Source organism: Mobula hypostoma, chromosome X2 (genome assembly GCF_963921235.1).
Source record: "Mobula hypostoma chromosome X2, sMobHyp1.1, whole genome shotgun sequence".
NCBI lineage: Eukaryota > Metazoa > Chordata > Chondrichthyes > Myliobatiformes > Myliobatidae > Mobula > Mobula hypostoma.
In genome coordinates, this window is record NC_086129.1 from 48,248,576 (window position 1) to 48,264,408 (window position 15,833).

The following is a 15,833-nucleotide window of genomic DNA, read 5'->3' on the forward strand; positions in this document are numbered from 1 at the left end:
CCATCACCTCCCCTGGTGCCCCTCCTCCTTCCCTTTCTCCCACTCTTCTCTCCTATTAAATTCCTTTACCTTTCCCACCCACCTGGCTTTACCTATCACCTAGCTATCCTTCCCCTCTTCCCACCTTTTATTCTGGCATCTTCCCCCTTCCTTTTCAGTCCTGAAGAAGGGTCTCGGCCTCAAATGTTGGCTGTGTATTCATTTCCATAGACGCTGCCTGATCTGCTGGGTTCCTCCAGTGTTTTGTGAGTGTTGCTCTGGATTTCCAGCACCTGCAGAATTACTTGTGTTTATCATTAAGAAAAAGGCTCTTCACACGTTGGGTGACTCTCACAGAGTGAGTGAGTGAGTGTGAGAGAGAGAGAGAGAGAAAAAAAAAACAACACACATTGGCCACCATTGCATTGAATGCATAGATTGAGCTTGGGGGGGTCAAGTAGTCTACTCTTGCTTCTATTTACCAGGTTTACAGGTCTGGGAAGTGGAATTTAATTTATAGTCCATTTTTGGTGGCTTGGAATGAAGGGTAGAATGGCTTCTGTTCTGACCCGTCTTCTTCACAGCTTTGTCAGTCTGGGATTTAATAAAAGTGGTTTTGTCTTTGTAGTCGATTGAGGCTCATTAGGTGGCTTTGTGTTTCTAGCTGACTGGTTCAGCAGTTGCCCCTGTACACTGCTTGTTTTGAGCCTAGAGGTTAAATGTTCCAGTTGTGAATTTTTGAGTCCTGCTGGCTTCTGTGTCTTGTGTGATTCCGGGGAGCTGACCTCGCTGACAAATGATCTGATGACGTTATGAGCAAGTGTTTTCTGCTAGTCACATTCATTGTCTTCCTCTGACAGGTTTTCAATATCACAGGGAACCAGGATATCTGTTACTACAACTTCCTGTGTGCTCATCCCCTGGGAGTGCTGAGGTTAGTCATCACCCCCACACTGCCATGACAGCCTGTTTGATGTGGTTTTCTCTGTCGGTGAAAGGTATCCGCTTGATGATGACAAGAAGGCAAAGCTCTCCTGGTTTGGACCAATTGTTCTTTGCCTTTGTTGTGATTGTATCGCAGGGAATAATTAGAGGTCTCAGGAGAACAGGCCCTTTCGAATCTTGCCTTCACATGCAGGAACTCAGTAACCCTCCTTGCCAGTGTTGAGTCGTGAACAGAAGTACTGTCATCTACGTATTCACAGTGCAAAACCAGAGCTGTTGGATCCTGATGCTTCTGTGATTCACTTTCCAAAAAATTAAATGTTAGAGAAATGTGTATATTTTGTTAAAGAAAGTAAGATATTAAGTAATAGACTATTTATGGGATAAAAAACTTGATGACTTTGCAGGTATATAACCCAGTACATGATTAAACAGAGATAACAAGCAGGAGGCGAATGGTCAATGATATAATGAGTTGAATGAACTAAACAGAAATGGGTGGAGAAGGAATCAAACTGCACAAAGGACAACCAAACTAAAAAGGTGAGGGTGTGACGAAGGGTCTTCAAATCATCAATTCTTACACCATGGCAAAAGTGAGCAGAGCAACAAGACACAAGGTGGTCACCCTGCATTAGCAAGGTCTCTCCCAAGCAGAAATTTCATGGCAGACAGGAGTTTCGTTTCAAGATCAAAGGGATAATCTGCAAATGCTGGAAATCCAGGTAACACACACAAAATGCTGGAGGAGCTCAGCAGGCCAGGCAGCATTTATGGAAAAGAGTACAGTTGACGTATTGGGCTGAGACCCTTCAGTGAGACTAGAGAAAAACATGAGGGGTCAGAATCAGAGGGGAGAGAGAAACACAAGGTGATAGGTAAAACCTGAAGCGAGAGGGTGAAGTAAAGAACTGGGAAGTTGATTGGTCAAAGAGATACAGGCTGGAGCAAGGGGCATCTGATAGGAGAGGACAGAAGGCCATGCAAGAAAGAAAAGGGGGAGGGGAAGCACCAGAGGGAGATCATGGACAGGCAAGGAGATAAAGTGACAGAGGGAAAAGGGGATGGGGAATAGAGAAAGGGCGGGGGGCATTACTGGAAGTTAGAGAAATTGATGTTCATGCCATCAGGTTGGAGGCTACCCAGACGGAACATAAGGTGTTTTTCCTCCAACCTGAGTGTAGCCTCATCGCGACAATAAAGGACACCATGGATGGACTTGTCGGAATGGGAGTGGGAAGTGGAATTAAAATGGATGGCCATTGAGAGACCCCACTTTTTTTTGCAGACGGTGCATAAAGCAGTCGTCCAATCTACGTCTGGTAGAAAGATGTAACAGTTACTTATAAAAATGCCATCCCCACTTCTCTCAATTACTCTGTCTCCGCTGCATCTGCTCTCAGGATGAGGCTTTTCGTTCTAGAATGAAAGAGATGTCCTCCTTCTTCAAAGAAAAGGGCTTCTTCTCCTCCACCATCAACGCTACCCTCAATCGCAACTCTTCCATTTCGTGCACGTCTGCCCTCACTCTATCCTCCTGCCACCCCACCCAGGATAGGGTTCCTTTTGTCCTCACCTACCACCCCAACAGCCTCCACGTCTGGCAAATAATTATCCGTAACGTCCGCCATCTCCAACAGGATCTCACCACCGAGCACATCTTTCCCTCCCACAAACTTTCTGCTTTCTGCAGGGATCGCCCCTTACGCAACTCCCTTTTCCATTCGTCCCTTCCCACTGATCCTCCTCCTGGCACTTATCCTTGCAAGCGGAACAAATGCTACACCTACCCCTACACCTCTTCCCTCACTAGCATTCAGGGCCCCAGACAGTCCTTCCAGGTGAGGCATCACTTGACCTGTGAGTCTGTTGGGGTCATATACGGTGTCAAGTCAAGTTTATTGTCATTTCAACCATCAGCTGCTGGTACAGTACACAGTAAAAATGAAACAACGTCCCTCCAGGACCCTGGTGCTACGTGAAACAACACAAAACTACACTAGACTACGTGAGACAGCACAAGGCTACACTAGACTATGTAAAACAACATAAAAACTGCACTAGACTACAGACCTGCACAGGACTACATAAAGTGCACAAAACAGTGCAGGACAGTACAATAATTAATAAACATGACAACAGGCACAGTAGAGGACAAATTACAGTATAATAATAAATGATGTAGATGTCAGTCTAGACTCTGGGTATTGAGGAGTCTGATGGCTGGGGGAAGAAACTGTTGCACAGTCTGGTCGTGAGAGCCCGAATGCTTCGGTACCTTTTGCCAGATGGCCGGAGGGAGAAGAGTTTGTGTGAGGGGTGCGTGGGGTCTTTCACAATACTGTTAGCTTTGCGGGTGCAGCATGTGGTGTAAATGTCTGTGATGGCGGGAAGAGAGACCTCGATAATCTTCTCAGCTGACCTCACTATCCGCTGCAGGGTCTTGCGATCTGAGATGGTTCAATTCCCGAACCAGGCAGTGATGCAGCTGCTCAGGATGCTCTCAATACATCCTCTGTAGAACGTGGTGAGGATGGGGTTCCTGGTGTGGTCTCCTGTACATCAGAGAGACCTGACATAGACTGGGAGACCACTTCACTGAGCACCAACGCTCCATCTACTAAAAAAAGCGGGATCTCCCAGTGGCCACCTGTTTTAATTCCACCTCCCATTCCCATCCCAATATGCCAGTCCATGACCTCCTCTACTGTCATAATGAGGTCATACTCAGGGTGGAGGAGCAACACCTTATATTCCGTCTGGGTAGCCTCCTACCTGATGGCATGAACATCAATTTCTCGAACTTCCAGTAATGGCTCCCCCTTCTCTATTCCCCATCTCCTTTCACCAATCAAGTGGTGGAGGCAGATACACTAGTGAAATTTAAGAGACTACTAGACAGGTATATGGAGGAATTTAAGGTGGGGGTTTATATGGGAGGCAGGGTTTGAGGGTCAGCACAACATTGTGGGCTGAAGGGCCTGTACTGTGCTGTACTATTCTATGTTCTGTGTTCTATGTAATCAACTTCGCAGCTCTTTACTTCACCCCTCCTCATCTCCCAGTTTCCCCTATCACATTGTGTTTCTTCCTCTCCTCCCCCCCACCTTCTAGCTCTGACACCTCATCTTGCTGAAGGGTCTCGGCCCGAAACATCTGCTACACTCTTGTTCATAGATGCTGCCTGGCCTGCTGAGTTCCTCCAGCATTTTGAGTGTGTTGTTAGGAGCTTCAAGATGTGCTGTCCAAGCTCGAAACTGTCAAGGTTGGGGACCAGAAATGCAGTGGTCAGCCACGGAAATGTAGTGCAGCAGATGAGAGATAAATCAAACTGACGTCCCTCCTCAATCGGAAGCAGTACAGCACTGCTATCAGCTCTGAACTCACAGAAACCACTGGAACCCAAGTACACCCCTCTTGAGTCCGGAGAAGTCTTGTCAGAAGTAGTCTTCATGGAAGAGTTGCTGCCAAAAAGCCATTTCCCTGAAGTGGAAACAAAGCCAAGAGACTCACGTACGCACAAAAACACAAGGACTGGGGTGCTGAACAACGGCAGCAGGTGCTCTGGACTGAAGAGTGTAAATGTTTGGCTCAAACAGGAGGCAGGTTGCCCGCAGAAGAGCTGGAGAGCACTACGTGGATGAGTGTCTGCAGCCAACAGTGAAGAACGGAGGAGGTTCCCTGCAGGTTCTGGGCTGCATTTCTCTAAATAGAGTTGGTGATCTGGTCAGAATTAATGGAATCCTCAATCCTCTCATCCATCACACAATACCATCAGGAGACATCTGATCTGTCCCAACTTCATTCTGCAGCAGGACAATGATCCCAAACACAGGGCCAAGGCCAAAGAACTACCTTCAGTGAAAAGAACAAGGATGGCAATAGATGGCACAGCCTCCACAGAGCCCTGATCTCAACATCACCAGGCTGTCTGGGATTACCTGGAGAGACAGAAGCAAGTGAGGCAGCCAGCTTCTGCAGAACTGTGGCAAGTTCTCCAGGATGCTTGGAACAACCTGCCAGCTGATTTTCTTATTAACCTGCATGACAGTGAACCTAAGAGAATTGAGGCAGTTTCAAAGGTAAAGGGCAGTCACAACAAATATTGATTTGATTTGCTGTTTACTGCTCTTTATAGTAAATTCTTGGATATTTAGAAATTTCATTTTTATTTTTGAAAGCATGTTGGCTTGATAAATTTTTTTTTACATGTGCCTAAGACTTACAAAGTACTGTATATAGGTGATTATGTAAAACTACAAGAAAAATAATTCTCTATCACTATCGAACAGAGCCCAGGTTTAACATGAGAAGTAAGTTGTTCCAAGGGAATACAAGAACACTTCCATTTCAGAGTTCATTGCTGGTTATAGTGGTCGTCAAAAGATGAGCACGTTAGAAGTCCATGCTGACCATCAAGTACCCATTTCTACTAATCCTGCTTCCCAGCACGTATGTTGGTGATCCAAATGAACATCTAGGTCATGTTCAGTGTCCATCTCCACCATCTTATCCAGCAGTACACTCTAAACTCCAAGTACCCTTGCAAACCCTGGAAGCTGCTTACTCCTCACCTTAAACTCGGGCTCTCTGGTTTTAAACCATGAATGTATAAATCACCAGGTTCAGGAACAGTTATTACCCTATAACCATCAGGCTCCTCAACCAACATGGATAACTTCACTCACCTCACCACAGAACTGATTCCATAGCCTATTGACTTGCTTTCATGTTCTCAGTATTATTCATTGCACAGTTTGCCTTTTTTTTTGCAAATTAGTTGTTTGTCAGTCTTTGTGTGTAGTTTTTCATTGATTCTGTTGTGTTTCTCTGATCTACTGTGGATGCCTGCAAGAAAATTGATCCCACACATTTGTGACACACATGTTCTTTGATAATAAATTCACTTTGAAGTTTTTGAACTTGGATAGTTAAATTCTTGGATCAAGAACAGATCCGATATAATGTCCCATTCATGACTCCACACAGTTACCTGAACCCCAGTATGGTGGAGGAGTTTACTCCAGCAATAATGTTCACAAGTGGGATGTGGCAAAGGGGATCCAGGTCAGCAGTTGGCACCCAAAGCAGAGGACCCTTATTAAAGTGGTAGTGCATCACCTGACGAAACCACTGTAGTCTGCCTGGGTACGTGTCCAAGCATAGTATATGAATTTGGAGTTGATGGAATTTCCAGTTTAACTGCTGTTATGGAGTCATATGGGTGTGGAATCAGGCCCTTTGTCCAACTGGGTCTGTGCCAGCCATCAGCCGCCCAGTTACACTAACCCCATTTTATTCTCCCCAAGTTTCATTCAGTTCTACCCAGATTCTACTGCTTGTCTGTTGAGACCCTCCACTGGTCAGGGTCAACCTTGGATGTTGCATCCTAGCTATCTATGTGATACATGAGCCAGGGCAGTACCTCTTCACGCAGCTGATGAACCCAAAGGAACAGCAGAGACTGATGTACTTTGGCACCAGCAGCATAGCAGGAGTTGCCAGTCAGTGTTGAACTCAACGCAGGACTGTCTTGGGGACTCCAGCTCCAGATTTCCTCCTGAAGCCTTCCCTATGAGTGGGTACAGCCGCAAGGCAGAGGAGGTTTGAGATCAGGGTTTCTCTTCTAGATGAGCTGCCAACACAGCTGGTAAGTCCCATCTGCCCAAAGTGGCTGGTTTTAAGGCACCAGTAACCTACCTTTGTCCCATTTCCTATCAGTAGAAACTGTTCCACCGGGCTTAGTAGCTAAGCCACACATGAAGGCCAGGAGCTGGACTTCGGTGTCAGAAGCTATCTGAGATGCATGCCATTGGGAGCATTTAATAGGTAGTGGGAGCTTATCCGCCCTACACCTCACAACTCTCACCCCCATTCCCCGTCCCAGTTATGACACCATGCATACCTTTAGGGGAACACAAAACCCAGAAAAAACCCTGCATTTTTTTTTTAATTTAGAGATACAGCACGGTAGCTGTGCCTTCTGGCCCAGGGTGCCCATGTTGTCCAATCACACTGCTGTGACCTATTACCCTACTAACCCATATGTAGAAATGCACACGGTCACGGTGAGAACGTGCAAACACCTTACAGACTGCAACAGGAATTGAACCTGAGGCACCGGGGCTGTACTAACCGTGATGCCCTTTTAGGAGAAGGGACAAACTACCCAGACAGCGCTGGAGGGTGAAATTGAACCCAGGTTGCTGGAGCAGAAAGGCAGCAGGCCTTTTAGCTGGGCTTGTACCGTACATTGTTCGTGGTGCGTATGTGAAACTGTAGTGTGGAAATTATCCACATACATTCTGTTTGTTCATCATTTTCTCCTGCTTGTCCAATCGGAGTTGATGATCTCCTCTTCCACCAACAGTGCATTTAACAACATCCTGAGTAACCTTGGATACCTGATGCTGGGACTGCTTTTCCTGCTGATTGTCCTGCAACGTGAGATTCTGCACAAACGAGCCCTGATGCGGAATGACGTCTATGCTCTGGTACAAATCCAGCCAACTCTTTTCTGTGTGTTTCGTTACTGATTGATCTTTAACAGGGCTGCAGTAAACGAACAGTTTTGGGATGATGTTGGTGTTGGAGAACCACGAGGCTGTGTTCAACCACCTTTCAATTAATGAAATTGTGCTGTGCCACATTATCATCAAATGATGTTTGTAATGGCTTTGCATAAATGAAAATGTACCTGTGTACATTATGGGGATAAAAAGATGAGGTGAAGCCATTGGGATTTGGTGTTAAAAATGTATTGGCATAGTACCTAAGACACATCTAAGTTCTTTCAATTTATTTATTTTATTTTTATTTAGAGATACAGCATGGTGACAGGTCCTTCTGGGCCAGTGAGCCCACTCCAGCCAATTACACCCACGTGACCAATTAACCTACTAACCCATACATCTCTGGAATGTAGGAGGAAACTGGAGCACCCAGAGGAAACCCACACTTTCCTGGGGAGAGTGTGTAAACTCCTTACAGACAGCAGTGGGAGTCGAATCTGGGTCGCTGGGGCTAAATGCTATGCTACTGTGCTGTCCCACTTAATGCTCTGGGTGATGTGGGTTTGATCCTGGTCACAGGTCTGTGTGCTTGTTATCCCTGTGAACCCCTGGGTACTCCAGTTTGATCCCACACCTCAGTGATATGCCAGTAGTTTAATTATCCACTGTACGCTGGGTGGCCACTTTATTAGGTACACCTGTACACTTGTTTGTTAATGCAAATATCTAATCAGCCAATCATGTGACAGCAACTCAATGCATAAAAGCATGCAGACGTGGTCAAGAGGTTCAGTTGCTGTTCAGACCAAATGTCAGAATAGAGAAGAAATGCGATCTCAGTGACTTTGACTGTGGAATGATTGTTGGTGCCAGACGAGGTTGTTTCAGTATCTCAGAAACTGCAGATCTCCTGGGATTTTCCTGCACAACATTCTCTAGAGTTTACAGAGAATGATACAAAAAAACATCCAGTGAGCGGCAGATCTGTGGATGAAAATGCCTTATTAATGAGAGAGGTCAGAGGAGAATGACCAGACTGGTTCAAGGTGACATTAACTCAAATAACCACGTGTTACAACAGTGGTGTGCAGAAGAGCATCTCTGAATGCAAAACGTGTCGAACCTTGAACTGGATGGGCTACTTGCTGGCCACTGAATGTATATTACACCTCAGTTTTGGTAAATGGAAAAAAGGCTCGAAGGGGAGTTTATGCATATATCATTGAGTCATACAGCATGGAACAGACCCTTTAACCCAACTGGTCCATGCCAACCAAGATATCTTGATGAGCTAGCCCCATTTGCTTGCATTTGTCCCATTTCTCTTACCATCCCTGTCCCTGTCCAAATGTCTCCTCAACATTGTACCTACCACTACCGCTTCCTCTGGCAGTGAGAAGGAATCGCAAGGGAATGAACAGAGGAAATTAGAACACTTGAGATTGCTCTGTTGTGTTCTGGATTGGACTTCAGTCTGCCTGCTCATAAATAATGGCTGTAAGCTTAACGTCATTGGATCTTGAACAAGAAAGAGGTTTTAAGCAAGTGCAGGAACTAGGAAAGGACAAGAGGCTATAAGACCATAAGATATAGGAGCAGATTAGGCCATTTAGCCCATTGAATCTGCTCTGCCATTTCATCATGGCTGATCCAGTTTCCTCTTAGCCTCAATCTCTTGCTTCCCACACACCCCCATATCCCTTCATGCCCTGACCGATCAAGAATCTACCAACCTCTGCCTTAAATATACATAAAGACTTGGCCTCCACAGCTGCCTGTGGCAAAGAACTCCACAGATTCACCACTCTCTGGCTGAAGAAATTCCTCATCTCTGTTCTAAAAGGACGCCCCTCTATTCTGAGGCTGTGTCCTCTGGTCTTAGACTCTCCCACCATAGGGAACATCTTCCCCACATGCACTCTATCAAGGCCTTTCACCATTCAATAGTTTTCAATGAGGAGGAGAAAAAAAACAATCACAACAGTAAAGAAGGGATTAAGCAAACACCAGAGCTGGTGCAAGCGTCTGCCATCTGTGATAGAGGGAGAGTGGTTCGAAACACAAGAGAATCTGCAGATGCTGCAAATCTTGCACAACATGCACAAAATGCTGGAGGAACTCAGTAGGTCAGGCAGCATCTGTGGAAAAGAGTAAACAGTTGATGTCTCAGGCCAAGCATCCTGATGCTGGAGCTTGGCCCGAAATGTCAACTGTTTATTCCCCTCCATAGCTGCTGCCTGACCTGCTGAGTGCTTATAAAATTGCTGGTGACAAATGGTGATGTTTTGATCTTAACTTCCATTGAGCTTTGAGGCGATAAAGAGTGTGTTGTGGAGTATTAAACCAGTAGGCAGCCCAAGGCTGAGGTTCTGCAGGTAAGTAGTGCAAAAGAAGAGCAGAAATAGTGAGGTAGTGTTCATGGGTTGGTTCATTATCCATTTAGAAATCTGATGGTGGAGAGGAAGAAGCTGTTCCTAAAACATTGACTGTGGGTCTTCAGGTTCCTGTACCTCCTCCCTAATGGTGGCAATGAGAAGAGTGGTGGGGCTCTTTAATGATGGATGCCGTCTTTTAGATGCATTGCCTTTTGAAGAGGCCCTCAGTGAAGGGGAGGCTGGTGCCCATGATGGAGCTGGCTGAGTTTACAACTTTCTGCAGCTTTTTCCGATCCTGTGCAGCGGCCCCTCCGTACTAGACAGTGATGTAGCAGTTAGAATGCTCCCCATGGTACATCTGTAGAAATTTGCAAGTGTGTTTGGTGACAGACCAAATCTTTTCAAATTCCAAATGAAATATTGAAATGCAGGAGCGGGTTGGGAGGGAAATAGAGAATGTTTGAGCACTGATTCATTTCAGGGCTAGTGAAGGGACCAGAATTGCTCGAGTGCAGATACCTCTGAGATACACAGATCTCCAAGGGTTATAGAGTTAACCCTTAGTGTCAATGGAGGAACAACAACAATGCCATGGGAAATTGGACAATGTGGGATTGAACCTGATCTTGGGGCAACAGGTATTAGTCATTCAGAGTCAAGTAGTCAGTGGCAGCAGTTTATTACATTTCAATCAGTATTTTATCTCTCTGCCCTTGTAGGAGTGCGGAATTCCGAAGCACTTTGGATTATTTTACGCAATGGGAACTGCACTCATGATGGAAGGTCTCCTCAGTGCCTGTTACCATGTGTGCCCGAACTACACCAATTTCCAGTTTGGTGAGTCTACGTGTCACATCCAAGGACAATGATCAATGGGTCTAGGATCTGGGATTGGGCTCAGGCCATTCCATAGTTGAAGCCTATTCAAACTGCAAAAATGTCGAGCAGTTCAACAGCAGGAGATGCAGAAATAAATGGAAAGCTGGGAAAATTCACAAAAACAAACATGCTGCTGGGGGAACTCACCGGGTCAAAGTTCAAAGTAAATTTATGTATATGTCACTATATACAACCCTGAGATTCACTTGCAGGCATTCATAGAGCAAAGAAATACAATGGAATCAATGAAAAATTGCACACAAAAATACTGACAAACAATTGATGTGCAAAAGAAGACAAACTGTGCAACTACAAATGAAGAATAACAGTGAGAACATGAGTTGTAGAGTCATTGAAAGTGAGCCCATAGGTTGTGGAGTCAGTTCAGTGTTGAGGTGAGTGAAGTTATCCACACTGGTTCAGGAGCCTGATGGTCAGGCTGAATGTTTAGAAGCAAAGGAATAGTTGACATTTCAGATTGAGACACCACATCAGAACAGCTGCTTGACCCACTGACTCCCTCCAGTCGTTAATTGTTTGCTCCAGTCACATAAACATTATTCTGGATCAGTGGTAATCTCAAGGTGCTTTAAGAGCAGAACACATTGGAGGGAGTCACTGAGAGAGAAAAGACAGCAAGGAGGCTTCAGTAGGAATATGAAGAATCAGTCTGACTGCTCTCAAACCTCCTCAGGCCCAGAAGAAATAATGCCTTGCCATTTAGACAACAAATGTTTTATTATTTCGGGTGGCATGGTAGCACAACACTTCACAGTACCAGCAACCCGGGTCGATTCCTGCCACTGTCTGTAAGGCGTTTGTACTGTGCGTTCTCCCCGTGACCATGTGGGTTTCCTTTGGGTGCTCTGGTTTCCTCCCACAGTCCAAAGATGTACTGGTTAGTCATAGGACATACGTTGCATCTTATGGAGCAGACTTAATGAGCCAAATGGCCTGATTCTGTTCCTATGTCTTGTGGTCAAGCAGCTTAATTGGTTACATGGGTGTAATTGGGTAGCATGGGTTCATTGGGCCAGAAAGGCCTGAGGCCTGTTACCGTGCTGTATCTCCAAAATAAATGGTGTGTGCATGTAGGGATCAAAATCCAAAGATGGTCTCAAAGCAGAAATAGTTTTCACACCAGTGACAAACTACTTAGTAGTTGATCTATCCCTGTTTTAACTCCTTTAGACCAAACCAATTATACAGTTGCTCATACAACCTGAAGAGCTAACTCCACAGATGCTGACCATCTCCAGCATTCTTTTTCTTTCAGATTTATAACATCTGCAGTCTTTCACTTTTCAGTAACTGGGGAGAAGTCAGATTCAACCTCCCAGTGAAATTGGAGTTGATTTCCCGCTTCTAGCATAATCACTGGACTTCTATAGAAAAATAATTCCAATAATCGGGTTGTTCCTTACTGTCCCCTGCACTCAGAGGGTTTTTTGAGGACAAAAGTGACTACAGATGCTGGAACCTGGGGGAGCTCAGCAGGTCAGGTAACATCTGTGGAGGCAAAGGGATGGTTGATGTTCTGGGTCATGACCCTGCATCAGAACCAGAGGAATTTTTGATTGTTCCCAATTCGCTGTCAGTTTGGTTCTGACAATGGCCATTGTACAGGCTCATTTTAAGTCTTGATGGAGGAACCTTGTCCCCGTTATGATGCCTCGTTCTGTTTGGTGCACAGACACGTCGTTCATGTACATGATAGCTGGCCTCTGTATGCTGAAACTCTACCAGAAGCGCCACCCAGACATTAATGCCAGTGCCTACTCTGCCTACGCCAGCCTTGCCTTGGTCATATTCATCTCCGTATTGGGAGTGGTGAGTTCAGCTTCTCTTTGAAATACTCTTGTTAAAGGAAACAAACTTGTTCATAACGGCTGTAATGTCATGAGAATGAAGTTCAATTTATTGTCATAGTTACATAGGGTATAAATGCCATGAAAATCAGCTTTTTGCAGATAATTATAAGATAAGGGCAACACAAGTTAGCATAAACCTAAATTAACACATAAGTAACTTCCACAAAAATAAGTAACAAAATAAACATAATGACACTAGTGCAAGAAATTACAGCACCAATGACCTGGGTTCAAATCCCACCGCTGCCTGTAAGGAGTTTGTATATTCTCCCCATGACTGCGTGGGTTTCCTCCCACAGTCCAAAGACATGTGGGTTAGTAGGTTAATTGGTCACATGGGGTAATTGGGTGGTGTGGCTTGTTAGGCTGGAAGGGCCTGTCACCGTTCCATATGCCTAAGTAAAAATAAATGTCCTCTGACCAGTGCTGAAAGAACTTACCAAGTAAGTCAGCATCTATGGAGAGGAATAAACAGATGACAACAGGATTGATGAAGAGTCTTGACCTGAAACATTGGCTGTTTATTCCCCTCCATAGATGTTGCCTGACCTGTTGAGTTCCTCTAGCATTTTGTGTGTGTTACTCTGAATTTCCAGCATCTGCAGAATCTCTTGTGTTTATGATCCCCTGATTTTTTTTTTGTCCTTTCTTCTTTCTCTCCAGGTCTTTGGAAAGGATTACATTGTATTCTGGGCTGTTTTCTCCTTTATTCACATCCTTTCAACACTTCTGCTCAGTATCCAGCTCTATTACGTGGGCCGCTGGAAACTGGGTAAGTTCTCTGCGGCAGTTCCATCTCCCTGCTTATTTGGTGCTCTTGACTAACATCTTGGGCTTGCTTCCAAAGCAGTACACCTTGGACCTCCATCTCAGCCATGGCTGTGAAGAAGGGATTGCATTTCTAATGCACCGTTCACATTCCAAATGACAGCACTGTTGAATTGGTCTTTCCCTGGCTTGGGAGTGGGAGCCCATTGCAGGCATTGTCCTTCCTCAGTTTTATTCAGGATATTTATGTATTTGTGGCAGCTATAACCTGTAGACTTGGTGGCTCCTCACTGCACACAAACAGCTCTTTCATGGAGAGAAAGTTTCTTGGAGTGCACATAATGGACAATCTCACCTGGTCCCTCAACACCGCTTCTTTAGTCAAGAAAGTACAGCAGCATCTCCACTTCCTGAGGAGGTCGAGGCAAGTGAGGCTCCTCTTCCCCCCCCCCATTCTAATCAGTGTTACAGGAGCTCCATCGAGAGTGTCCTCACCAGCTGCATTTTGCCAATTTTCTGTCTGCCCTTTCTGAGAGTCTCACTGCACACTGCATCGACTTGTATACTAACTGCCCCATCCTCAGCCCTGTCACTCTCATTCCCATCCTCTTGCCTACTATCTGATAGCAAAGGACAAAATTGGCCCATTTGAAGATCAGTGTGGTCATTTGTGTGTGGAGCCAAAAGAGATGGCAGTGAGTTGAAATGGATTTTTTTGCATCTGTATTTAGTTGGGAGATGGGCACAGAATCTATTGACTCTATGTCTCTCAACTCTTCTAATGCCTAAACAGCAGGTCAACAATGGCTGTAACTATCCCCCACCCTATCCAACACAGACTGTTAGCCCCAACTCCCAGCAATGATGAAGTCCTGCCATGAACTGATTCTCCCCAGCTTCTGTCATCGGAGAGCATTTTAAATGGTGCATCTTTTCTTTTGCAGATGCAGGAATATTCAGAAGGATAATTCATGTAATTTATACTGACCATGTCAGACAGTGCAGTGGTCCTGCCTACATAGTAAGTGCTCCTTTGTTGCTTGACAGTCTACAGCCAAGACATTTTTTTTTTAAAGATTAGGTTTATTTGTCACATGTACATTGAAACACCCGGTGAAATGCGTTGTTTGCGTCAATGAACAACACAGGCCGAGGAAGTGCTGGGAACAGTCCGCAAGTGTTGCCGTGCTTCTGGCACCAACATAGCGGGCCCACAACTCATTAACCCTAACCTGCACATCTTTTGGAATGTGGGAGGTAACCAGAGCATGCTGGGAAAACCTACAGGGAGAACTCCTTACAGACAACGGCAGGAATTGAACCCTGATCCAGATTGCTGGCACTGTAAAGCATTACACTAATTGCTACACTACCGAGCCGAGTTCTGACATTGGTAGTGCCCTTCAAGTATTTCCCCATGGTTTTTAATTCCTGGTCTGTCCCTCTGATTCTATCATTTCTACACCTCTGACTCCCAACCTGTTGAGCCCTCTTTTAGCCAGTGTGTGGTAACTTTCCTGACATGATGTTTAATATTCCTTCGACACAAACATATTAAATAATTAACTACAGTTTCACCTGCTATATTTTAACATTTGGAATATTTACAGAATAACATATTTACAATGGCAGCACATCCCAATTAGCAGAATCCCTTTGAATTTTCAATATTGGTGTTTGTTCCTAAAGCCAGGCATGCAAAATATAATCTGTTTTACTGACCCTCGCACTCACACTCACTCTCGCACACACAAAATGCTGGAGGAACTCAGCAGGTCAGGCAGCATCTATGGAAATGAATGAACAGTTGATGTTTCAGGTTGAGACCCTTCACCTACTCCTTTCAGACTCCCCATTTGTTCAAGTTCCACATGAATTTACAACTAACTAGAATGTTAATTGACGGAACAGGTGACTGAATTGTGTATTGAGTGGCAGGGATACACATTTAACAATGTGCTAATAGTAGGAGCATTCAGCTATTGTCTTCCCTTGTGTAGACAGAGATGTCCCACACCCAGTAATTGGTTTCACTAACCACCACAAAACATCAGTTCAAAGTTAAATTGTGTACAGTACAGGTTTTATTTCTGAAGACTGGTTCTCATTTTAGTCAATCCATAATTTCATAACTAGAATGACCCCCAACTCTCTCCCAGCCATGTCCAGTGTTGTGATTGTGTGGAAGCAAATAAACACTAAATATGATCATGATTCACGATAATGTTGTGTGCTCTGATTCACTGACTTGTGGCAGTCATGTCGGCTTCTTTTGGACATGTTCTATTAAAGTCCTCTGCTTTCTGCTCTCAGGATCGAATGGTGTTGCTGATCATGGGGAACATTGTGAATTGGTCATTGTGAGTACTTGACAGGTCCACCTCTACCAGTACATGTCTGTCCCTCCTGTCATCTTGCAGTTCTCAGACCGTCTAGCCCATTCCTTTTGGGGGGGGGGGGACAGAGACTGAAGATATCATGATATTCGTTGAGTACCTGGTTGG

The 15,833-nt window shown here is 45.0% G+C and overlaps 1 protein-coding gene across 5 annotated transcripts in view; it reads left to right on the top strand.

The window, feature by feature from the left end:
• The window catches only part of sidt2 (SID1 transmembrane family, member 2), a 111,942-nt gene that overhangs the window by 72,805 nt on the left and 23,304 nt on the right, over positions 1-15,833 (top strand). For all 5 annotated transcript variants that reach the window (XM_063038706.1, XM_063038705.1, XM_063038707.1 and 2 more), the window contains 7 exons: positions 840-913; positions 7,295-7,418; positions 10,531-10,648; positions 12,384-12,520; positions 13,225-13,333; positions 14,274-14,350; positions 15,643-15,689. In XM_063038706.1, coding sequence (XP_062894776.1) covers positions 840-913; positions 7,295-7,418; positions 10,531-10,648; positions 12,384-12,520; positions 13,225-13,333; positions 14,274-14,350; positions 15,643-15,689 — 686 coding nt within the window. The remainder of the gene's footprint in view (positions 1-839; positions 914-7,294; positions 7,419-10,530; positions 10,649-12,383; positions 12,521-13,224; positions 13,334-14,273; positions 14,351-15,642; positions 15,690-15,833) is intronic.